Source organism: Columba livia, chromosome 23 (genome assembly GCF_036013475.1).
Source record: "Columba livia isolate bColLiv1 breed racing homer chromosome 23, bColLiv1.pat.W.v2, whole genome shotgun sequence".
Lineage (NCBI taxonomy): Eukaryota > Metazoa > Chordata > Aves > Columbiformes > Columbidae > Columba > Columba livia.
Window position 1 is genome coordinate 4772883 of NC_088624.1, and position 24781 is coordinate 4797663.

Genomic DNA, 24781 nt, shown 5'->3' on the forward strand with positions numbered 1-24781 from the left:
CTGTCCCTTGTGTCCCGGCGAACGTCTCAGTCGCGCCACGTTTCAGCCCTTTAAGCGTTCTTATAACAGGTTTAGATGAAACATGACAAGCAGCAATTCCCTGTAATTAAACTGTTGATCATCTTGGCTCGTGGAAGAAATGTGAGACAACATCCGCTCCCAAAGTGGATGTGTTAATTACAAATGCACGTATTCTGGCTCGTTCTTGCTTAATTGGAAGGTGGAGTTGATGTTCACGCTGAAGTGTATGTCTTAACTGCACTGGGTAGGTGAGGATTTGAATTGCAAAGCTCCCATTGCAGCCCTGGATTAATTTAGCTGTAGAGTTTGCAAATGAAGGGTGAGCAGCAGCCACCACCCCAAAAAAACAATATCCTGCTTGCTAAGATGGGCACTTCTGTGCTGACAAAGTGGCTGTTATGGGCCGAGACAGAGCTAATTTCCAGATTAGCGCCCAGGTCCGTGAGGGGAGCGTGTCTGCTCTTATAAAGAAACTGGGAAATGTGTTCAGTGTATATTGTGTATAAGAATTGCCAGTGAGGGCTGGTTGGTGTCTGTACTGCTGACCCAGTATTGGGCTTGACCATCTTTGATGTGTCGATAAGTCTGTTATCGGAGGAGAAAATGAAGTTACTGGTGCTGCAGGCACAAAACAACACGGGAAGAACAGTCCCTGTTTCATTTCCAACCCCGGGTGATACTGGAGGTGACAGGAGCTCTTCTCTCGTGCAAATTTTGAACTGTTTTGGCGTCTGTGCCGGCCGGTAGTGGGTGTGTGTGTGACACCGTGTTCACCTGGTGCCTCGGTGAGCGGGGAGATGTGATTCCCTACAGCTTGTGTCCCAAATAGTGTGGCCAGCAGGCCCAGGGCAGTGACCGTCCCTGTGCTGGGACCTGGGGAGGACAAACCGCCAATCCTGGGGCAGTTCTGGGCCCCTCACGCCAAGAAAACCCTTGAGGTGCTGGAGCGAGTGGAGAGAAGGGAACGGAGCTGGTGAGGGGCTGGAGCACAAGTGTGATGGAGCGGCTGAGGGACCTGGGGGTTCAGCTGGAGAACAGGAGCTGAGGGGAGACCTTCTGATCTCTGAACTGCCTGAAAGGAGCTTGGAGCCAGGGGGGTTGGGCTCTGCTCCCCAGGAACAAGCGCCAGGAGCAGAGGAAACGGCCTCAAGTTGCGCCAGGGGAGGTTGAGGTTGGATGTGGGAACAATTTCTTCCCCAAAGGGCTGTGGGGCATTGGAACAGGCTGCCCAGGGCAGTGCTGGAGTCACCATCCCTGGAGGGCTGGACAGATGGACATGAGGTTCTCAGGACATGGGGCAGTGCCAGGGCTGGGTTATGGTTGGACTCGATGATCCTGAGGGGCTTTACCAACCAAAATGATTTTGTAATTTGTACCTGGGGAAGGAGACGTGCATCTCATCTGTGTTACTTGTCTGGACTCTGTATTGAGTCTGTCTTGCTCTTGGCTTGCTCAGAGTTCCCTGGCTTTGCAAAAATGCGAGTATTAATTAAGATTTTAGCTTTCCTAATGCATTCCTCTTTTAATGGGATAAGAAAATTGCCATTTGTGAGGTCGTTCTGTAGAGAGGCTGCAGCTCCCTCCCCACAAGTATAAAAGCTTCCAGCCAAGCACACTGGAGGTCGGACGGAGCCGCGGTGGTTTGTGCGTGTTGGATCTCCTCTTGTACAAGCCGTGCTGCGGAACTTGGAGGATCTTTCTTCAGATGTTCAGAAAGACCTTTTGCAAACTAGTTACTGCTTTAGGATGATTTTTTTTTTTTAGTTGTAGAAACCCAACTTCTAGAGTGTCTGTTGCTGAGACTCATCCCTGTTGTATCATGTTGTAATTCCTTTAACCGAATCCTTTCTTTAAATGAGTTTTGCTCTTGTCTTTACTGTTTCCCACTATATACTGTTACAGTGCCGGCTCCCTCTGCTGGTTCGGAATCCTTTCTTAACTGCCAGTCAGTGATCATTTTACACCAATTTCTCTGTCCTTTAGCGCAGGGTTGTTTTTCAGCTCCATAGTGTGTATTTAGAAAGTCATTATAATCCTCCCCGGGCTTTCCCTGTGCTCAGAGCTCCATTCGTGTCCCTCCACGCTGTTGCTGACCCAGCCGCTGGTGCTGGGTTTGCCAGCTGTGCACAGCCCCCGTTCCCAGGTGTAATGGTCACCTCTGGTTCTGCTGTCACTTGGCCCTGTGGCTCTTCAGGTATCGGCCGCGCTCTGTGCATGTCAGGAGCATTGCCCTGGGTAATGTCGGGTCTCTGCATCATCATCAGCTCCCTGCTCACCTGCAGAGCTCCTTCGATATCATAATTCTTCCTTTTGGTAGTTGAACTAATGTTATTTGCAGACTTTTAGTGGTGAACGAGTGTTTGCCATCGAACGCTGTTGTGTCAACCGTGCTGCCACCAGCCCGGCTCACGTCTTTGAGACCAAGACTACAAAGTTCCTGACTCTTGTGCAGACTATAGTCCCTTGCAGGGGAGGACATCTTAAATTATAGATTTTGTTGTCATTACTGTTTATGTTGTCCAACAGCTCCGCTGTGCAAAATTCAGAGGCAGCTCTGGAACAGTTTTGGAGAAGAACAAAGGACTATGGTAGGTGGAGAAAGGAAACGATGCAGACTTTTCAGGGAGTAGCAGACGTCTCATCAAGGTATTCCCTAGCTAGGTATCATTTCATCCGCACCCAGAGTTCACACGTACAACAAAGATTTGGTGCTGGTGTTTTCCACCCATCAGCTGAGCCATTCAATATGTTTTATTTGGTTTAAGCCAAGACCATTTTTAGATGATCATTACAGGAGGAATATGGCAGCATAAGACGTGAGCAGTCCCCACGTGCTTGCTTTTGCCTCTCTCTCTTCCGCGTCACAGGTTAATGTCCCGGAGCTGAGCTCAGAGAATGTGTGATATGCCTCATCTCTTTGTATTTTAAGTCACTGTTGATGGCGCTGTGAGGTTAACTGTGACAGCTTCGAAGGGACACAAATAATGGAGTTCTTTAGGTTTTGTTCTGTCTTGTGAGTTCTGGAGCTTGATCACCTCACTGACATGTATGTTGCTCTAGCTAGATCTGGAAGTAAATGTCTGTTAGCTATATTTAAACAGTTATCAGTGCAAATGTTGGTTTAGTTTTCTCAAATATATGGGGAGTGTTCAGTGACATGTTATAGGTGCATCACACCTTGACATTTGCATCTAGACAAAGCCTAAGTGCTTATACAGAGACTAACACAGTGATCTCAGCCAGAGCTTCTATGCTATTATCATGTAAGAATAAAAAGAGCTAAAATGTCTAGAGAATAATAGAAAAATAGGCGTATTTGTGATCTTCTGATCTCACAGATGCTAGATGTGCTGACTTCAGAAAACTCTTCAAAGAGAGCTTAGTAAATACGGACTGAACTTTCTTTCCCACAATAACCCCTGCATGGGTTCTTTGCCCTCGTTGGGTGACGAAGCTTTAGGTTTGGTGGCCCCGTGGTGCTTGGCGGCTCTTCCAGCCGAGTTTGGATGTTTTTGGCCTGGGATCCCGTTCCTGTGCAGCTGGACCGGGCTCTGCAGAGCAAACGGGGGTTTCTGGTACCCAGAGCTGTCGTGTTTTCCTAACACTTGTCTGCCAGCATCTGCACGACAGAAGTGATTAACGTGTCCTTATGCCTGTACGTGTATATCTATATGTTTTACACAAATTTTAAACATAAAACACTAACAGTTTGTCTGTAGAAACCCTGTAGAAATAGCACAGAACAAAACCAGCATCAGCTGTAGAAGCTGTTCCATAATCTCCTGGGTAGGATTAGGAAATTAAATGAGCGGTTTTGGATGCAGAACATCCCTGCTGTAGCATGTAGTGGTTTAGCTGACAGGTAGCACTGCGCTTCTGTTCTGTACCCGACGTTCCTCCTGTGGGGTCTGCCTAATGGAAACATGTTTTTCTTCAGCTTTCTCTATCATCAGCTCTAACAATTCACCGATATTAAACGTACTTTTGTGCTCTGTGCTTGCCCACGCAACTATCTTGCATAGTGTACTATGTGTACTGTTCAAGAGATGTGATTATTCCTTCTCTTCCCCAGCAGCGTCTTGCTTTGGCTTCAGATGCTTGTCTTGAAATTCAAAAGGAGCGAAGGTGGCGTTTGTATGTGGGTATGAAATATCCAAACAACAGCGTTGTGTGCTGGCTGAGCTCTCCTCAACTGCAAGGACAGTGTCATATTTTAGTGCAGGAACACGCAACTTAGAAAATAAACCCCTGAAAGATCAGATGTTATGGTGATTGTTTCTATTGTGAAGCTGCTTGTTCTTTGGGACAGCTTTTGTTTTGTAAAATATGTCAGTGTCGCTGGGCCTCCCGGTGCTGGGTTTTCGTGGTTAACATCAGCTCGGTGGCAGAGGAGTGGGGGCAACGCTATTGCTTTGTACTAAATCCAAAGCTGGGGTCTTCACGTTGTTCTTGCAGCACAGGGTTTGGCAGGGTGTGCTCTCACTTTTCTCTTGACAAACAGAAGGAATATTGGAGTTGATCTCTGCAAACATGGATTTAGTAGCATGACACAGTCTCCCACAGCATCCTGGCTGCTAAACTGAGGGAGTGCGGTCTGGATGAGCGGGTAGTGAGGTGACTGTGAACTGGCTGAAGGGGAGAAGCCAGAGAGTCGTGGTCAATGGGGCAGAGTCCAGTTGAGGCCTGTATCCAGTGCAGTGCCTCAGGGGGCAGTGCTGGGGCCGGTATTATTCAATATATTCATCAATGATTTGGATGAGGGAATAGAGTGACTGTCAGCAAGTTTGCTGATGACACTGAGCTGGGAGGAGTGGGTGACACTGGAAGCTGTGCTGCCATCAGAGACCTGGACAGGCTGGAGAGTTGGTCAGGGAAATTTAATGAAATACAACAAGGGCAAGTGTAAAGTCTTGAATCTGGGCAGGAACAACCCCAGGTTCCAGTGTAAGTTGGGGAATGAGCTGTTGGACAGCAGTGTAGGGGAAAGGGAGCTGGGGGTCCTGGGGACAGCAGGGTGACCATGAGCCAGCACTGGGCCCTTGTGGCCAGGAAGCCAATGGTACCTGGGGTGGGTTAGAAGGGGGTGGTCAGTAGGTCAGAGAGGTTCTCCTGCCCCTCTGCTCTGCCCTGGGGAGACCACACCTGGAATCTTGTGTCCAGCTGTGGCCCCTCAGTTCCAGCAGGACAGGGAACTGCTGCAGAGAGTCCAGCGCAGCCACCAAGATGCTGAAGGGAGTGGAGCATCTCCCGTGTGAGGAAAGGCTGAGGGAGCTGGGGCTCTGGAGCTGGACAAGAGGAGACTGAGGGGGGACTCATTCCTGGGGATCAATATGGAAAGGGGGAGTGTCAGGAGGATGGAGCCAGGCTCTTCTGGTGACAACCAGTGACAGGACAAGGGGCAATGGGTGCAAACTGGAACACAGGAGGTTCCACTTAAATTTGAGAAGCAACTTGTTCCTGGTGAGGGTGGCAGAGCCTGGCCCAGGCTGCCCAGGGAGGTTGTGGAGTCTCCTTCTGTGCAGACATTCCAACCCGCCTGGACACCTTCCTGTGTAACCTCATCTGGGTGTTCCTGCTCCATGGGGGGATTGCACTGGATGAGCTTTCCAGGGCCCTTCCAATCCCTGACACTCTGGGATTCTGGGATGGGTGGTGGCTGGTGGGCGCCCCTGCCTGAGGGTGCTGTAGGAACAAGATCCTGTCTTAGATGTGGGGTCACGTGCCCAGAACTTTGCTGACCTTGGAGTCTCATTCTTGCATAAACCAGAACATGAACTGGAGGCAGGAAAGACTTTTTTTGCTACTTTCAGCCTAATATTGACTGTCCTGTGGACATGGTCATAACCACAACCTGTGGCGATGTGTGTGGGTCACCTCCAGAGCGGTGTGGACAGCGGGTGACTGTGGCAGGTGGTGTTTGCTGGAGCTGAGCTTTGTGTTGCCTTTGCCTAGTTGCTAACAGTAACCCGCTAGTTAGCTTAAAATTAGCTTGTGTAAATATACTTGAAGATTTCTGAGAAATATTCTTAAAGATAGAATCACTGAAACATTTTGGTTGGAAAAGCCCCTCAAGATAATCGAGTCCGACCATAACCCGCCCCTAGCACTGCCCCACGTCCTGAGAACCTCATGTCCGTCTGTCCAGCCCTCCAGGGATGGTGACTCCAGCACTGCCCTGGGCAGCCTGTTCCAATGCCCCACAGCCCTTTGGGGAAGAAATTGTTCCTAAATCCAACCTCAACCTCCCCTGGCGCAACTTGAGGCTATTTCCTCTGGTCCCGACGTGTGATGTGCAAGGGGAGCGTTGGAGAGAAAAGAGGCTGCAGGTTCCAGGAGTCCTGGGAGGCTGAACTCAAAATGCAAGAGCTTGAAGTGTCCTTGGCAGAGGTGGCGCTGCCGTGTGACATCCATCCAGGCGCCGGTGGTGCACAGTGCAGCTTTGAACTGCTGCATTTATGCCAGGAGAACTAATTCAGGAACAGCCAGCGCTGGTGTCCTGCTGGGACAGACAAGAGGAGGGTCCTGTGAGCCGCAGCACTGGGATGTATAGAGTCATAGAATCGTTTTGGATGGAAGAGACCGTCAAGATCATCGAGTCCAACCGTTAACCCACCCCTGGTGCTTTTCTCATGTTTCGTGCTGGCAGCGAACCCATGTGAGCACTGGGGTGAGGAGAGGGAGAGGACAGCCCTGCATTCACTGGAACAGGGTGTTCCTCCTGCTGGTCTGGGTGTTTTCCGGTTTAATCACCATCTCTTAAATGATCAGATTTCCTTAAGTTGTCCCGTGGGCACTCATGAAAACCCATGTCCATTGAGCCGTGTCCTTTTTGTGGTTTTAACACAATAAAACTCGTGTAACAATCACCGAATAATTGGGGTTGATCTCCAGAGGTCCCTTCCAACCCCAGCCATTCTGTGGTTCTTGTATGAACTCTGTTAAAAACACTTCTGGATATTGATAATGTAGTGAAGCTCTGCAAAATGGAGCTTGAGGGGAGCATCACCCGCAGAGCACAGCACAGATTATAGACACCATCTGAAATGTTGGGAGTCGCCCACGGAGAAATGGGATTTGGCCAAGCAGAAGCAGCCACGTTATTTAACGTGTCTGGTACCCGAGGAGGTTTTGCTGTGTATCTGTCGTAGCGTGGAGTGCACAAGCAGCACGTGGTGCTGGATTTGAGACGTGTTCTGTTATATTTATGCGTTTCCTTAGAGCAAAGTTTGCACATTCGCAGATGAGAACAACGAGGGCGAACGCACGAGGCGCTCGCCGGGAATCAGGAGGAAGCAATTTGTTATGGATTAAAAATGCAGCTGAGGACTAGTGCTGTAAAAAGGTTTAATCCGGGAGCTCTGCGTTTGGTTCTCGCCAGGAATATCCTGCGTAATGCGTTTATCAGGGCATGCCCTTCAAAAAACTGTCCCCTTGCAAGTGAAGGAGAAATGATATAATGGTCAACACCTTTTATTTTAATGTGTGTGAAGCGCCCAAGAGGTTGTGTATCTCAGAATTCATATTTATTTTTATTACAAGAATATCTAATGGAGTCTCCGCTTCAGATTCAGGTGGATAAATCTGTATCAAGGCTGAAAATATCACATGTATCGCAGAATCCCAGAGTGTCAGGGGTTGAAGGGCCCTGGAAAGCTCATCCAGTGCAATCCCCCCATGGAGCAGGAACACCCAGATGAGGTTACACAGGAAGGTGTCCAGGCGGGTTGGAATGTCTGCACAGAAGGAGACTCCACAACCTCCCTGGGCAGCCTGGGCCAGGCTCTGCCACCCTCACCAGGAACAAGTTGCTTCTCATCTTTCAGTGGAACCTCCTGTGTTGCAGTTTGCACCCATTGCCCCTTGTCCTGTCACTGGTTGTCACCAGAAGAGCCTGGCTCCATCCTCCTGACACTCCCCCTTTCCATATTGATCCCCATGAATGAGTCCCCCCTCAGTCTCCTCTTGTCCAGCTCCAGAGCCCCAGCTCCCTCAGCCTTTCCTCACACGGGAGATGCTCCACTCCCTCCAGCATCTTGGTGGCTGCGCTGGACTCTCTCCAGCAGTTCCCTGTCCTGCTGGAACTGAGGGGCCACAGCTGGACACAAGATTCCAGGTGTGGTCTCCCCAGGGCAGAGCAGAGGGGCAGGAGAACCTCTCTGACCTACTGACCACATCATGGGAAACTGAGCATTATTGAGTAAAAATAATGAATTAGTCCTTCTCTAAATAGCAGGGACTCCAGGAGACTTACATTTCAACATGAAGAGTTGATGTATTTTCTCGGATTCTCATCTCAAATGTCTGGGGGTTCGGGCAGTTTTGTGACTCGTGGGAAATCACCGCAGTGTGCGGTGGGATGGGAGCGGTTCCTGCTCCCGCTGCTGGGATTCAAGGCTGTTTCAGGAGAAAATCCTTCCTGAATTGCTCTGGGCCACTGGTTGACCCTGACAAACAGTTTCTGTTGCAGTGCCGGCAAATGTGTATCTGACAAAGAAAATAGTTGTGCTTTGATGCTAAAAATAACAGCCTGGAAGGTCAAGTCGAGCTTTCCTCCAAATTACATTCTGCAGCCTATAGCTGGTGACAGAGAAATCCTGACTTTTCCAGCCTTTTTGCTACTTCTGGGGGAATTTGGAAACCAATTTTCACCTTTTTTTGTGGAATAATTCTGCAGAATCGGGGGGTCGGGGTGTGGGACGGGACTGGGGTTCCTGCCCACACCCCACATGCTGTGTCATGACGGGACGGGGTAACCTGGGCCCAGCGGGGTTTGGGGATTTTTAGCTGCTGATTCATGACAATAGTGGAGGGGAAAGATAATAGAACAGATGGTGTTGAAATAGGATTGATGCTTTGACTTTAGGGACAAAAAAAAAAAAGTAAGGTGGAGAACACTCCCACAAAATTTGTTGCATTGATTTTTTTAATAGTGATAGGCTGGAAATGACTATTTAACTTAATTTTCTTCTGTTACTCATCTGTGATGTTTCCTGTACTGTAGGAAATATTCTTTGCATCATGATGTTTCTTTTGAGAAGTTTTATAGAGAGATTCGGTGGAGCTGGAGAGCAGCTGAGATTAAACCTTCCTGCGCCTGCCAGCGCTGCCCCGGGCTGTGGGGTTTGACGTGTTTATACCCAGAATGGACCTGCTCCAATCTCAGTTTTCTGAGTAATATCAGGAAGAAGAGAAGTGACATCTTCATTCCACACTCATTTCTCCACATAGTCTCTCTAAGCCAGCCCAGCAGGACACAGAACCCCAGGATCCCAGGCTGGTTGGGCTGCAGGATCCCTGTAGATCCCCAGCCCCATCTGTCACACAGGGTCACAGGCAGATCACACAGGTGGGCCCAGGGGGTTTGAATGTCTCAGAGCAGGAGACTCCACACCCGCTCTGGGCAGCCTGGGCCAGGCTCTGGCACTGCAAAGGGAAGAAGTTTCTCCTCGTGTTCAGATGGAGCCTCCTGTGTTTCAGTCTGTGCCCGTTGCCCCTCACCCTGGCGTTGGGCACCACTGAACAGAGTCTGGTCCATCCTCTGACACCCACCCTGAGATATTGATCCATTGAGCAGATCCCTCTCAGCTTCTCTTCTCCAGCTCAACAGCCCCAGCTCTCTCGGTGTCTCCTCATCACAAAGATGCTCCAGAGCCCTCAGCATCTTTGTGTCCCTCCCTGGACTCTCTGCAGTGGTTCCTTGTCCTTCTCAAACTGGGGAGCCCAGCACTGGCCCCAGTTGTGCAGATGTGGCCTCCCCAGGGCAGAGCAGAGGGGGAGGATTCCCCTCCCTGACCTGCTGCCCACACTCTTCCTCACACACCCCAGGTCCCATTGGCCTCTTGGCCACACGGGCACATTGGTGACTCACGGTCACTCTGTTGTTGACCAGAACTCCCAGGTCCCTCTGCAGAGCTGCTTCCCAGCAGGTCCCCCAACCTGTGCTGGTGCTGGGGGTTGTTCCTCCCCAGGTGCGGGACCCTGCACTGGCCCTGGTTGAACTTCATCAGGTTCTTGCCCAGTCCAGCCTGGCCAGGTCTCTGGATGGCAGTGCAGCCTCTGGGGTGTCACCCAGTCCTCCCAGTTTGGGATCAGCAAACTTGCTGGGGGTACACTCAGTCTCTTCATCCAGGTCATTGATGAACAGGTTGAACAGAACTGGACTCAGTCTTGACCCTGGGGATCCCCCTGACTACAGGACCCCAACCAGACTCTGCACAGTTGATCACAACCCTCTGGGCTTTGCCATCCAGCCAGTTCATGACCCGTCTCACCGTGCGCTCATCCTGAGTTTGTTTGTGAGGATGCTGTGTGGGGTGGTGTGAAAAGCTGCCCAGGGTGGTAGTGGAACTGCGTTGTCTCTGGGCTGCTTTGCCTCACCAGCCTGCAAAATATCCCAGTATTTTGTTACTCAGGAAGATGCGTCTCCCAGCGAACCCTTCGCTACCATCTGGTGTGTGGCAGGGTGAGGGGGTGGAGCACAAGCACTGGGGTGCATAGATCATAGAATGATTCTGGTTGGAAAAGACCCTCCAGATGATGGAGTCCAACCGTTCCCCACCCCATGTCCTGAGAACCTCATGTCCGTCTGTCCAGCCCTCCAGGGATGGTGACTCCAGCACTGCCCTGGGCAGCCTGTTCCAATGCCCCACAGCCCTTTGGGGAAGAAATTGTTCCCACATCCAACCTCAACCTCCCCTGGCGCAACTTGAGGCCGTTTCCTCTGCTCCTGGCGCTTGTTCCTGGGGAGCAGAGCCCGACCCCCCTGGCTCCAAGCTCCTTTCAGGCAGTTCAGAGATCAGAAGGTCTCCCCTCAGCCTCATTAGTAACATAACACTTGCCTTGCCAGCATTTTCTAGGTAATTTTTAGCTATTTTTCCTAGATATGCTGGAAAATTGGAGGTATACAGGACTACAGCACAGAGCTTTGGGTACAAACATCGGCACCAAATAGAATCATCTGGAAAAATGCTGAAGAGGGAGAGGAGCTTGTCCATGCAGCGACTGTGCTCCCCGAGTGCGTTAACGCTCGCGAGACCTATTTATGCTTTATGGATTTCCAAAGCAAAAATAGGTTTGTATTTGATGGTTTCTTCTCCTGTTCCGCAGCCTATGCAAGCGGCGAGATGTCCCACGGACGAGCTGTCGCTGACCAACTGCGCCGTGGTGAACGAGAAGGACTTTCCCTCTGGGCAGTAAGTGTGAATTCTCGCTCATTCAGCTTTGAAAACAATTCCTTTTTGGTTTAAAATTTGCATGAAGGTGAAATGTAATTTGGGGTTTGGGAGGCTGAATACCGTCTTTCGAGACCAAAACCTTACATGTGCCTCTTTCTCAGAGCTGGAGAGACTAAAAACCAGTCGGTTTTTCTCTGAAGCATTTCTCCTTGGGAACTGGATCTGCTTAAATAATTATAATGACTATTTTAATCACTATTTTAATGACAGACTTCAGGCCTTTTGTTTTGCTGCTGTTCCTGTTACATACTTAGAATATTTGGACCATTTCAAGTAGGTTTTTATCATTTAATGGTGTTACTGGGGACATCTTCTCGCTTTCCCAGCATCTTGGAGTGAACGGAGTCAGCAGAAACTCTTGTTCCAGGGCTTTTCGTGCACAAGAACAAAACGGGAGGAAAACCAGAGTGTGGGCACAACAATTTTGATTCTTTAATTCCAGTTCGGTGGTGACCGATAGCAGCTGCCTTGGGGTTTTACTTCTGTGAAAAAGGCGGAAAACATACTAGTTTTTCAGCTCAGCCCACACGGAAAGGCTTTGTATTAAAAGAAGGCTGTGCTGCCATCCAGAGACCTGGACAGGCTGGAGAGCTGGGCAGGGAAATTTAATGAAATAGAACAAGGGCAAGTGTAGAGTCTTGAATCTGGGCAGGAACAACCCCAGGTTCCAGTGTAAGTTGGGGAATGACCTGTTAGAGAGCAGTGTAGGGGAAAGGGACCTGGGGGTCCTGGGGACAGCAGGGTGACCATGAGCCAGCACTGGGCCCTTGTGGCCAGGAAGCCAATGGTACCTGGGGTGGGTTAGAAGGGGGTGGTCAGTAGGTCAGAGAGGTTCTCCTGCCCCTCTGCTCTGCCCTGGGGAGACCACACCTGGAATCTTGTGTCCAGCTGTGGCCCCTCAGTTCCAGCAGGACAGGGAACTGCTGGAGAGAGTCCAGCGCAGCCACCAAGATGCTGGAGGGAGTGGAGCATCTCCCGTGTGAGGAAAGGCTGAGGGAGCTGGGGCTCTGGAGCTGGACAAGAGGAGACTGAGGGGGGACTCATTCCTGGGGATCAAGATGGAAAGGGGGAGTGTCAGGAGGATGGAGCCAGGCTCTTCTGGTGACAACCAGGGACAGGACAAGGGGCAATGGGTGCAAACTGGAACACAGGAGGTTCCACTGAAAGATGAGAAGCAACTTGTTCCTGGTGAGGGTGGCAGAGCCTGGCCCAGGCTGCCCAGGGGGTTGTGGAGTCTCCTTCTGTGCAGACATTCCAACCCGCCTGGACACCTTCCTGTGTAACCTCATCTGGGTGTTCCTGCTCCATGGGGGATTGCACTGGATGAGCTTTCCAGGTCCCTCCCAACCCCTCACACTCTGGGATTCTGTGAAGCCGATTGAAATAATTAGTTTCCTTGCTTTGCTGCAACTGTATGGCGGCTCTTAAAGATTTCGACATATAGATTGTGAACAGAAGGAATGAATTTAGCAGAAAGTATCATGTGCAGCAGAAGGTTTGGGTTTGCAAAATGGGAAAAAAATGTTAAAAAAGATATAAAATTATGCAGTTGGGGCCTTACTGTGAAATATCTGGCCTGGGTGGGTTCTGCTGGGGACGGAGAAGGAAGCGGCAGGGAGCGAGGGGACGATGTGATTTAAGACCTGATTAATTTTGTGCTGCCCTGGAGAGCTGTCCTGTTCCCTAGTGAGAGACTGAGCTTTAATAAAACACCAAAACAAAGAGAAAACACCTAAACCGACCTTAAATCAGCACAGCTTTGGGAGTCAGAAGCAGCAGAAAGTATCTGCTTGCACAGAGCAGTGTCCTGGTCTCCTCCTACGATGTAGATTTTTTTTTTAAAGTGATTCACTGCAAAAATACCTGAACATTGTACCTCATGCATTATAGAATTGTTAATTTCCTCAGATAGGGATGTCCTGGGGACACGCAGCTTCCAGACCGGCAGCACTAGCTGCTTCCCTTTCATCGCCTGTATGGAAGCGTGAGGAAGAAACCTCCCGTCACTGGGGCTGATTCTCCCCGAGAGAGCTGCTTGTTTCTAGAAATCGGGGCTCGGAAAGAAAGCAGCGTGTGTTTGGTTGCCAGCAGATGCCATAAATCGCTTGGAGAAGTGGAAGGGTGCAGAGAAACCCAGCTGCTGAGGCTGCAGCGATTGTGCTGCATTGCAGATATGCCGAGCGGACGGGTCTCGTGCTCCGCGGTCAGCGGGCTCGGTTCGTGCCGTCCTCACCGCGGCACAGGGTGTTCTGGTCGCGGTGACACGGAGGGCTTTGCCTTCACGCTTCCGTTTGGTGCGCAGCCGGGAGTTCGACCCCGGATCAGGGGGGTGGCGCAGCCCCAGGGTGTCACTGTACATCTTTTTCATGCTTCATTTTCTGCATCCTGCAAGTCGGGCAAGCGTGAGTCAGTGTTTTGTGCCGCGTGATGCAATGTATTATTATAGTACCGTCTCGGTTTGATGAGTTACACTGACTTAAGTTCCCATGACATCTCCCAGTGTATTTTGGAGCGAGAAACAAGTGCTGGAAACACCCAAGTGGGGAAGGGGACAAGTCCGGGAGGAAACCAGCCCAGGTTATCTCAGTGGCAATTATTTTTTTTATGTTGAGAGCTGACAAATTATTCTTTTATTCTGCCTTTCACATGGAAAGACAATCCATCTTGTCTCACACCAGAAAAGGCCGTGAGGAGCCTTGCTGAATAATTTATATGCATTTCCAAACATGCACTTGGGGCACAACAACCCCATGGACGCTGCAGCTGGGGAAGAGCGGCTGGAAAAAGACCTGGGGGTGTTGGTGACGGTGGCTGAACATGAGCCAGCGTGTGCCCAGGTGGCCAAGAGGCCACAGGATCCTGGCTGGGACCAGCACTGGTGTGGCCAGCAGGCCCAGGGCAGCGACCGTCCCTGTGCTGGGACCTGGGGAGGCCAAACCGCCAATCCTGGGGCAGTTCTGGGCCCCTCACGCCAAGAAAACCCTTGAGGTGCTGGAGCGAGTGGAGAGAAGGGAACGGAGCTGGTGAGGGGCTGGAGCACAAGTGTGATGGAGCGGCTGAGGGACCTGGGGGGTTCAGCTGGAGAACAGGAGCTGAGGGGAGACCTTCTGATCTCTGAACTGCCTGAAAGGAGCTTGGAGCCAGGGGGGTCGGGCTCTGCTCCCCAGGAACAAGCGCTAGGAGCAGAGGAAACGGCCTCAAGTTGCGCCAGGGGAGGTTGAGGTTGGATGTGGGAACAATTTCTTCCCCAAAGGGCTGTGGGGCATTGGAACAGGCTGCCCAGGGCAGTGCTGGAGTCACCATCCCTGGAGGGCTGGACAGACGGACATGAGGTTCTCAGGACATGGGGCAGTGCCAGGGCTGGGTAACGGTTGCACTTGATGATCCTGAGGGGCTTTTCCAACCAAAATGCTTCTGTGATTCTATGATTCACAAACATGAAAACTAAAGGACACCCAGGTTAAATTATCTATTATGTTTTTCTGTTGGTTTGCTCAGCCTGGCTGGAGGATTTACCAGCAGTTTCCTGGGCCGTGTCAGGAGCTCTCCGCACGATCTGCCACCAGCTCTGCTGTGCTGCTCGTTGTTCCAGCCAAGGCTTTACATGTGTTAGAGCAGCAGTTCCTTCCCTTCCAGCTCTTGGGAGGTATCTGGCCCTGGTGACTCATTTTGTTCATTAATAAGCAGAAGCTGTTAATGAGGCTGAGATTTCCTCCCTGTGTCTGCATGAGCTCTCCCAGCTCCTTCCTGGGAAACATCAATGTAGGAAAATGCATTTAGTTTTTCCCGCTATTGCCTTGTTTTGAACATTCTTAATACTCAGGTTGCTTATAGCTTGTTGAAAACCGCCTGCTCCTGCTGTCTTGGAGAAGAAACACGGTTGTTCTTTTGCCTTTTGGAGACTTTTCTCAAAGGACCTCTCAGGATTTGACCTTTCCTAATCTTCCTCCTTGGCTGGAGATTTATTTCAGAAAGGTGATATTTTTGAGCCAGACTTAGTGCACTGCCCAGGATCCAGCTCTGTCTTGAGCAGCTTCGATCTTGGGTCTTTTTCTGGCTGACGAGTTGTTTCTAGTAGGATGTTATTTGTTATCCCGTGTATTTCCTGACGACATATTCCAGTAGCGTAACTGGGACTTAAATTTGCCTCCAGGCATGTTTGATTAACGCTCTGCAACATAATACCTTGCTTTCCACTTGGTTGTATATTGATATTAATTGGAATTACTCAGGCTGATACACTCAGTGGTGAAAGCTCTTGATTTTAGTCCCGGCTTTCTGGGTAGCTGCTCTGGTTTATCTGCTGCTCAGTTTAAAGTGGAACAGTCCCCGGAGGAGCGTTCAGGGGAAGGATGCTGGTGACACTTTTCCTCCCGCAGCTGATGCTGTTGCCGTCTCTGCTGCAGGGACGCGTTGCTGGCTCACGTTCGACTCCTTGTTCTCAGGTCCTTTTCTGCAGAGCCACGTTCCAGCCAGTTGGCTCCCAGCCTGTCTGCTGCTCGGGGTTATTCCTCCCCAGTTGGAGGACTTTGCGTTTTCCTTTGTTGAACTTGCTGGGATTTGTGTCAGTCTGTATCCCCGCCCTGTCCAAGTCGTTCTGAATGGTGGCACCATGAGCACCATAGGATCATCTCGGTTGGAACAGACCCTCAGGATTATCGAGTCCAACCATAACTCAACTCCAGCACTAACCCATGTCCTGAGAACCTCGTCTAAACACCTTTTAAACCCCTCCAGGGATGGTGACTCCAGCACTGCCCTGGGCAGCCTGTTCCAATGCCCCACAGCCCTTTCCGGGAAGAATTTTTTCCTAATATCCAATCTAAACCTCCAATGGTGCAACTTGAGGCCATTTTCTTATCATGGGTAAGGATATAAGGCTACAGGAGAGTGTCCAGAGGAGGGACACCAATTTGGTGAAGGTTTGGAGGAGAAGCCGTATGAGGAACGGCTGAAGTCCCTGGGTTTGTTCAGCTGGAGCAGAGCAGACTGAGGGCAGAGCTCATGGGCTGCAGGTTCAGCAGGAGCAGGAGGGGCAGGCTGAGCTCTGCTCTGTGACAGTGACAGACCCAGGGAATGGCAGAAGATGAGCCAGGAGGGTCAGTGGGACATGAGGAAAAGGTTCTTGACCCAGAGGTGCTGGACACTGAACAGGCTCCCCGGGGAGGTGTCACAGCCCAACCTGACAGTGTTCAAGAAGAGACTGGACAACGTCCTCAGACACACGGGGTGACCTGTGGGGTGTCCTGTGCAGGGGCAGGAGTTGGACTCCGTGATCCTGTGGGTCCCTCCAGCTCAGGACATTCCATGATTCCATGAATACATTCACTGCCCAGTGGGTGGGTGCCCAGGACCGTGGGCCTTGTCTGGTGTCCCAGCTCATCTGTCCCTTTGGTTCTGGCCGTGGGGCAGAGGGGACACCCCAGGTCGCGTGAGCTGGTGGCTCCTGTACCCAGGGCTGTCAAAGTGCCCGCAGCTGAGAAGAAGAACATGAGGTGGAAGCTGATTCCGCTGTCACCTCTGCCACCAGCGCACACAAATCCACCTGCCTTTGCTTTTGCTTTCTTACGCCAGAGGTGAATCCGCCTTTCACGTGGTCAGAGCTGCCCGGCATAGTCAGGGGAGAGCTTTGAGCAGCTTTGGAGTTTCTTTGTTTCTGACGGTTCAGCGTAGAGAGCGACAGGAGGCACGTACAATACTGTTGGGATTTTATAACAGTTCTGACCTTCAGGTGCCGTCTGAGCTGCCGGTCGCTGTTGGAGAGGAGGATCAGCCTCAGCGCCGATGGGGTTTTATTTATATACAGAAATTCTGCTGCCATCAAACTTCTAAACTACACATTAAATCCTTGTGCAGACTTTGCAGCTGTTTCCTGTTGACATCACCGCTGGGGTTTGCTGCTTAGACTGGGGTAAAATATTAATGCTTTGGTGTTAAGATGCTTGAGGTATGAAACCAGAGTTGATTTTTAGGTACAGCAGCCTTGACCTTTATGCTTATAGTTTGGTTATTCATGTTTGCATATTGTAATTCTTGAGGTAAGGGGAGTTATTAGTACAATTATCAGTACAAGGTAATTATTAGTTCAGTGTCTTCAGATCACGCTGTATCTCTGATGGGCAGACTCCTGTGCACCAGCGTCGTGGTGCAGCTCTTAACCCTTTATTTTTGCTTTTATGGGACCAGATACATTTTCTTCCTTTGAATTATCGCAGCACCGGCAGCGATGCTAAATATCAGACTGAAATCCCCTTTGCTCTCTCTCCTAGACACGTCGTTGTGAAGACTTCTCCCAACCACAAGTACATTTTCACGCTGAGAACCCATCCCTCGGTTGTTCCTGGCAGCATCGCCTTCAGCTTGCCCCAGGTACCATTGATCACAGTATCACAGTATGTTTGGGATTGGAAGGGACCTCAAAAGCTCATCCAGTGCAATCCCCCCATGGAGCAGGAACACCCAGATGAGGTTACACAGGAACATGTCCAGGCGGGTTGGAATGTCTGCAGAGAAGGAGACTCCACAACCTCCCTGGGCAGCCTGGGCCAGGCTCTGACACCCTCACCAGGAAGAAGTTGCTTCTCAAATTTAAGTGGAACCTCTTGTGTTCCAGCTTGATCCCATTACCCCTTGTCCTATCATTGTTTGCCACCGAGAAGAGCCTGGCTCCATCCTCATGGCACTCACCCTTTATATATTTATAAACATTAATGAGGTCCCCCCTTAGTCTCCTCTTCTCCAAACTAAAGAGCCCCAGCTCCCTCAGCCTTTCTTCATAAGGGAGATGCTCCACTCCCTTCATCATCTTTGTTGCCCTACGCTGGACTCTCTCCAGCAGTTCCCTGTCCTGCTGGAACTGAGGGGCCACAACTGGGCACAATATTCCAGATGTGGTCTCACCATGGCGGAGTAGAGGGGAAGGAGGACCTCTCTCGATCTACTGACCACCCCCCTTCTAATACACCCCAGGATGCCATTGGCCTTCCTGGCCACAAGGGCCCAGTGCTGGCTCATGGTCATCCTGTTGTCCACCAGGACCCCCAGGTCCCTAATATATGGTTTAACTTACTGTTTCGCTATAGAATAAGGAAAATCTCTTCCAAGATCAGGCTTGAAGGTGCCAATTCTGACCGGAGGGAGATGTCTGTATAAATGTATCCTACAGACTGATTTCTGACAGCAAAAATTCAAGGAGAATTTTACTATAGCTGAAGCCAACTTGCTTTTATTGCTTCAATCTACTTGTAGTGCACGGTGGGATAAAAATACTAGAAAAGGTGTAAATCAACCTTTGAAAAAAACACCAGAAACAAACTATTTCAGAAAGAAAAGCCAAAGCGGTGTCTGCTGTTCTTTGTGATTTGTAGTGTTCCCGATTTCCTTGGACTTTAACAGGTTTTCTTTGCTATTCTGATGTTTTAAAACCCGCAGGAGTTTCATTGTTAGTGTTGCCAGATGGAAAGTGCAACGTAATGCATTAAATAGATTGAACTTGTCTTCTCTTTCTTAATTAACTTATCACCTGTGAAGTGATGGTTAGAATAAAAAATTGATACAATTAACTTGTAGATAGCAAAATGAACCTTGTGGCCTTTAACTGGCTTAGGCAGTGGGTCACAGAACGTCAAACTGCGACAACCACGGTCCCTGATTTAATGCTGTTGTAATTTCCTGCATGGAAATGGAGTCTCTGTATGTCCGGGCATAGGCCCCAAAACACCTTTTTCTTTCTTCACATCTTGCTCAAATGCAGATTTGTCCAGATCGATGGGTGAAGAGGATGTTGAGTGAGGCCCAAAAATGAAAAGCAGAAGATATTTGTATCACCAGGTTCACGTAGATGCATTCGTGCTCTAGGGTTGTTTTTTGTAGGTTCCACTAGTTATTATAGACCCAGGAAAGCTCTTTTGCTATGGACTGAGGTGGGTTGCTCACCCCTAAACAGCGACTGTGGTGTTAAGCGTTAGAGCTGCTGGGAGGTGAGTGTTTTATTTCAGTATTCCTGGCACTGGGATTCAATTTCCAGTATTTCCCGAAGCCTTAAATATCTGAGACCCCAAGAAAGTCTGTTGTATGTTTATTATGCACATGAGGTTCTTGACCACCTTCATTCTGTAGCAATCCCAGCTCTTAGGCCTAAAGACGAAAAGCCGTGACAAATTTTGAGTATTGCAGGGCCCGGAAGGTGATGTGCCGTGCAGCGGTGACAGGCTTAGCAGAAAACACCCCCGTGAACACAGGAATTGAGCCACAGGGAGGATCCCAACTGACCTCTCTGTGAAATTTGGTGATAGGCTTAACCTGACGGGTTTAAACCCAGCCCAGGGTTTGCGGGAGCTCCAGTGCCCGTCGCCATTCCTGCACCGGTGTCACCAGTGCCCGTCACCATTCCTGCACCGGTGTCACCAGTGCCCGTCACCATTCCTGCGCCAGTGACACCAGTGCCTGTCACCATTCCCGCACCGGTGTCACCATTCCTGCACCGGTGCTACCAGTGCCCGTCACCATTCCTGCGCCGGTGTCGCCATTCCTGCACCGGTGTCACCATTCCTGTGCCGGTGTCACCAGTGCCTGTCACCATTCCTGCGCCAGTGACACCAGTGCCTGTCACCATTCCTGCACTGGTGTCACCATTCCTGCACCGGTGCTACCAGTGCCTGTTGCCATTCCTGCGCCGGTGTTGCCATTCCTGCACCGGTGTCACCAGTGCCCGTCACCATTCCTGCACCGGTGTCACCAGTGCCCGTCACCATTCCTGCGCTGGTGTCACCATTCCTGCACCGGTGTCACCGGTGTCCGTCACCATTCCTGCACCAGTGTCACCAGTGCCCGTCACCATTCCTGCACTGGTGTCACCATTCCTGTACCAGTGTCACCAGTGCCCGTCACCATTCCTGCACTGGTGTCGCCATTCCTGCGCCGGTGTCACCAGTGCCCGTCACCATTCCTGTGCCGGTGTCACCAGTGCCCATCACCATTCCTGCGCCGGTGTCACCAGTGCCCGTCACCATTCCTGCACCGATGTCACCATTCCTGCACCGGTGTCACCAGTGCCCGTCACCATTCCTGCACCGGTGTCACCATTCCTGCGCCAGTGTCACCAGTGCCCGTCACCATTCCTGCACCGGTGTCACCATTCCTGCACCGGTGTCACCAGTGCCTGTCACCATTCCTGCACCAGTGTCACCAGTGCCCGGTGCATCAGGTACAGGCCAGTTTGGGTATCGTTTGCTAAAGAATCGGAGCATCCAGGGAAGGGGGAAGATTGTTCCTGGCCTCGCAGGTGAACAGTGAAAGTGGTAAAGCCTGAGATTAAATATGGAAACGTAACTTGTTTTCAGCGTCTTGGGAATACCAGTAAGTACACGTAGGAGTTCCTGCGCTGGGCTTTGGTTTCCAACAGGTTGATCTCTGTTGTGCCAAGGGGATTATTTCCTTAAGCCTGACTTCTGTCTTGGACAATAAACATATTGGAGGGGGAGTAATGGTCATTGTATTCCTTCTTTCTCACTTGTCCCTGCCAAATAAAAAGCCAAACATAAATGACCATAAAGTACAGCATTTCAAACGCAATCTTAACCAGAGCCTTGTGTAATGATACTTATGTATTTTGTGTGATTCATGCCTCTCTAAGGCTCAGATATTTGAGAGACCATGAATAGTGGTGGGCCGGTCAGTCCCCGCCGGCCCGTCTGTAGCACAGGAGCCATTGGAGAAGGACCATTCTTCCAATATTCCAGCCAGAATTTTACCATAGTAAAGGTCACAGATTTTCGCATCACATCATTATTGAACCATTTCTCACTTCTCTTGCGGTTCCGTGCTGCACAATCTATTTAGAGGAACCTGAAAGCACCTAAAGGATTCGAGCAGTTCCATTTTCACTAGTTCTCTGAACAAGTTCTGGTTTCGGTAACATTATAACTTAAAGCACATTACAACAATTTCCAGCAACAAGTAGATTGAAGCTTTTAAAATGCTGATGGAATTTATAACAGCCTTTCCTGTGTGATCTGAGGTCAGAGAAAGGAATTGTTAATAGAAATCATTCCCCGTTTACTTGCTTCCTGTTAATTTGAGGGTCTCTGCAAGATCCTGTTCTGCGCTTTTTTTGCTGCTTTTCAGGGTTCTCATGGATGAGCCTGTTTTTCCGAGCGAGGATGCGACTTTGGGAGGGCATTTGTTCTAAAGTCTTTGTCTTGTTTTCGCAGAGAAAATGGGCTGGACTTTCCATCGGGCAGGAGATAGACGGTAAGTCCGACGGCAGCACGGTCATGATGTGTATTTATAAAAGCTGAATTCTCTGTTTCCACACGGAAGTCAAACTGAATTGGAAAGCTTAGGTCTTCAGCCCTTCTTCAGGTAACGTGGGGCCCTCGTTAGCGAAAGGGAGTCGCTCTTGTGTCTGCAGGCGTTCAGTCTTTTAGCATTTTCAGAACCTGGAGGATTATTTTGACTGTTACCGTCAGACATCTGCTGGTGTATGAGCACAGCTCTGTGTGCGGCATCAGTGTCCACATGCAGATAGAACCACAGAATCATTTTGGTTGGAAAAGCCCCTCAAGGTGATCGAGTCCAACCATAACCCACCCCTGTCCCTGCCCCATGTCCTGAGAACCTCATGTCCGTCTGTCCAGCCCTCCAGGGATGGTGACTCCAGCACTGCCCTGGGCAGCCTGTTCCAATGCCCCACAGCCCTTTGGGGAAGAAATTGTTCCCACATCCAACCTCAACCTCCCCTGGCGCAACTTGAGGCCGTTTCCTCTGCTCCTGGCGCTTGTTCCTTGATGTGAACACCTAACGCATCCTGGGCAGCCTGTTCTTGTGGCTTTGCAGAACATTTACCAGCTAACAGAAAACAGCTCTTGTCATTGGGGATGTTCTTGGCGTCTATATTTGAGTGTTGAGACTGGGGAAGTTTTAGTGCTAAGAGTTGCCCGATGCAGCAGCGCGCTCGGGGTGGCTGGAGGGATGAGCTTTGTGAGCAGTGCTGATGTTTTCACTAATAACTGGTTAGAATGTTCTGTGTAACGCTCGATCCGTACTTGAGTCTCACGTGTCTGTGGATCTTTTCCGTACTGACAAGTCGGAGCTGCTCTGTTTGCCTCTGTGCACAGATCTTGCTTGGAAGCCATTTCTTCTTGCTGGCTGCTTTTATTTTGTTTTTTAAACTGAAGAATCACCTGTAGACCCATAAATTAATTTGGTTCTCAGCCTCGTTTGGTTGCTGATCAGTAACATGTGCCAACTGGCTTATAGAGAAATGCTCTTTGGTATCAAAGTTATTTGGGGAATATGTTCAGCGTGATAACTTGTTAGAGCAGATTTGTGGTTGTAATTGTACTAGAGATTGCTACAAACTTAACGACTATGTGCAAACATCATTAAAATAAATAACTCAGTAATTTTATGCAGGATGACTAAATGTCGCATGACTCCCTGCTGAGTACAAAGGATTCATAAAACTGTTGTACAGGTGGGGAGAAGTATTCATAAAAGCAGTGATTTGCCAGGGCGCTCTCTTGGTCTTGTTCCCCTAATGATGTGAAAACTGCGCTTTAAATGTCAGTTTAAACACAGTCGCTGCTTGGTGGTGCAGCGGAGCTGAGCACGGCTGAGGCTGCGGTGACGATTCCAGGGGGGTGAGTTTGCTCTGGGGACGTGCTGGGCTCCCCAGTTTGAGAAGGACAAGGAACCACTGCAGAGAGTCCAGGGAGGGACACAAAGATGCTGAGGGCTCTGGAGCATCTTTGTGATGGGGAGACACCGAGAGAGCTGGGGCTGTTGAGCTGGAGAAGAGAAGCTGAGAGGGATCTGATCAATGGATCAATATCTCAGGGTGGGTGTCAGAGGATGGACCAGACTCTGTTCAGTGGTGCCCAACGCCAGGGTGAGGGGCAACGGGCACAGACTGAAACACAGGAGGCTCCATCTGAACACGAGGAGAAACTTCTTTCCTTTGCGGTGCCAGAGCCTGGCCCAGGCTGCCCAGAGCGGGTGTGGAGTCTCCTGCTCTGAGACATTCAAACCCCCTGGGCCCACCTGTGTGATCTGCTCTGTGACCCTGCGTGAGCAGGGCTGGGGATCTACAGGGATCCTGCAGCCCAACCAGCCTGGGATCCTGGGGTTCTGTGTCCTGCTGGGCTGGCTTAGAGAGACTATGTGGGGAAATGAGGGTGGAATGAAGATGTCACTTCTCTTCTTCCTGATATTACTCAGAAAACTGAGATTGGAGCAGGTCCATTCTGGGTATAAACACGTCAAACCCCACAGCCCGGGGCAGCGCTGGCAGGCGCAGGAAGGTTTAATCTCAGCTGCTCTCCAGCTCCACCGAATCTCTCTATAAAACTTCTCAAAAGAAACATCATAATGCAAAGAATATTTCCTACAGTACAGGAAACATCACAGATGAGTAACAAACAGAAGAAAATTAAGTTAAATAGTCATTTCCAGCCTATCACTATTGCATGAGCAGAGCTGGGCTGAGGATCTACAGAGATCCTGCAACCCAACCAGGCTGAGAGTTGGATTCTGCGTCGCTTTTGGGCTTTCTGCAGCTGTCATCCAAACCCTTAGATGTAGATACAGCCTGGATGGTGTTTGAGCTCTTTTAAAAGAGTTCTTAAAGAGGTGCAGGCGTTGCCAGTGGAGATACATGTGCTGTATCTTTGCTCTTGTAGGGAACATGGAAGCATTGGAACAGGCTGCCCAGGGCAGTGCTGGAGTCACCATCCCTGCAGCGTTTAGAAGACGTTCAGACGAGGTTCTCAGGACATGGGGCAGTGCTGGAGTTGGGTTGCGGTTGGACTCGATGATCCTGAGGGTCTCCTCCAACTGAAATGATTCTGTGGATGTTAGAGAAATAAGGATGTTCTCTATCAGAATGTTCTCTATCAGAAATAATATATTCAGTTGTATTAAGTACTCATTCAAAATGGAAGAACATATATGACCAAACCTACAGCATGTCTAAAATATTAGAGGCTGACCTGACTGTTCTGAAATGCCCTTTTTTTGTTGTTTTTTTAACAGTTTCCTTATACACCTTCGACAAGGCCAAGCAGTGCATCGGCACCATGACCATTGAGATTGATTTTCTGCAGAAGAAGAGCATCGACTCCAACCCCTATGACACGGACAAGATGGCAGCGGAGTTCATCCAGCAGTTCAACAGCCAGGCCTTCTCCGTGGGCCAGCAGGTGCGCCTGCTTCTAATCCTAAAATGTCCCTGAGGACTGTGTGTGTGTTCATACTATTTTTCCTGTGTGTGAGATACTGAGGAATGTGTCAGCACTGGCTCTGACAAAGGACGCCTGTGAGTAATAGGTAGGAATGGTTTATTGGGTGAATGGTTTATTTAGGAGCAGTTGAACCATTGTGACTTTCACTGGGGGGTTTAAAATCTTCCCTGTCTAAGTAGGGAAGGAAGGCCGGGCCCAGAGAGTGAATGGGGCTGCGTCCGGCTGCGACCGGTCACTAGTGGTGTCCCCCAGGGGTCAGTGTTGGGTCCAGTCCTGTTTAACATC

At 50.1% G+C, this 24781-nt stretch overlaps 1 protein-coding gene across 3 annotated transcripts in view; it reads left to right on the plus strand.

Moving 5' to 3' along the window:
- The window catches only part of NSF (N-ethylmaleimide sensitive factor, vesicle fusing ATPase), a 90539-nt gene that overhangs the window by 7425 nt on the left and 58333 nt on the right, over positions 1 to 24781 (plus strand). For 2 of the 3 annotated variants that reach the window (XM_065039888.1, XM_065039889.1), the window contains exons 2-5: positions 11128 to 11213; positions 17525 to 17624; positions 21467 to 21506; positions 24288 to 24454. In XM_065039888.1, coding sequence (XP_064895960.1) covers positions 11128 to 11213; positions 17525 to 17624; positions 21467 to 21506; positions 24288 to 24454 — 393 coding nt within the window. Of the gene's footprint in view, positions 1 to 10971; positions 11036 to 11127; positions 11214 to 17524; positions 17625 to 21466; positions 21507 to 24287; positions 24455 to 24781 lie in introns of those variants that run through there. The other variant, XM_065039890.1, reaches the window with a different exon arrangement.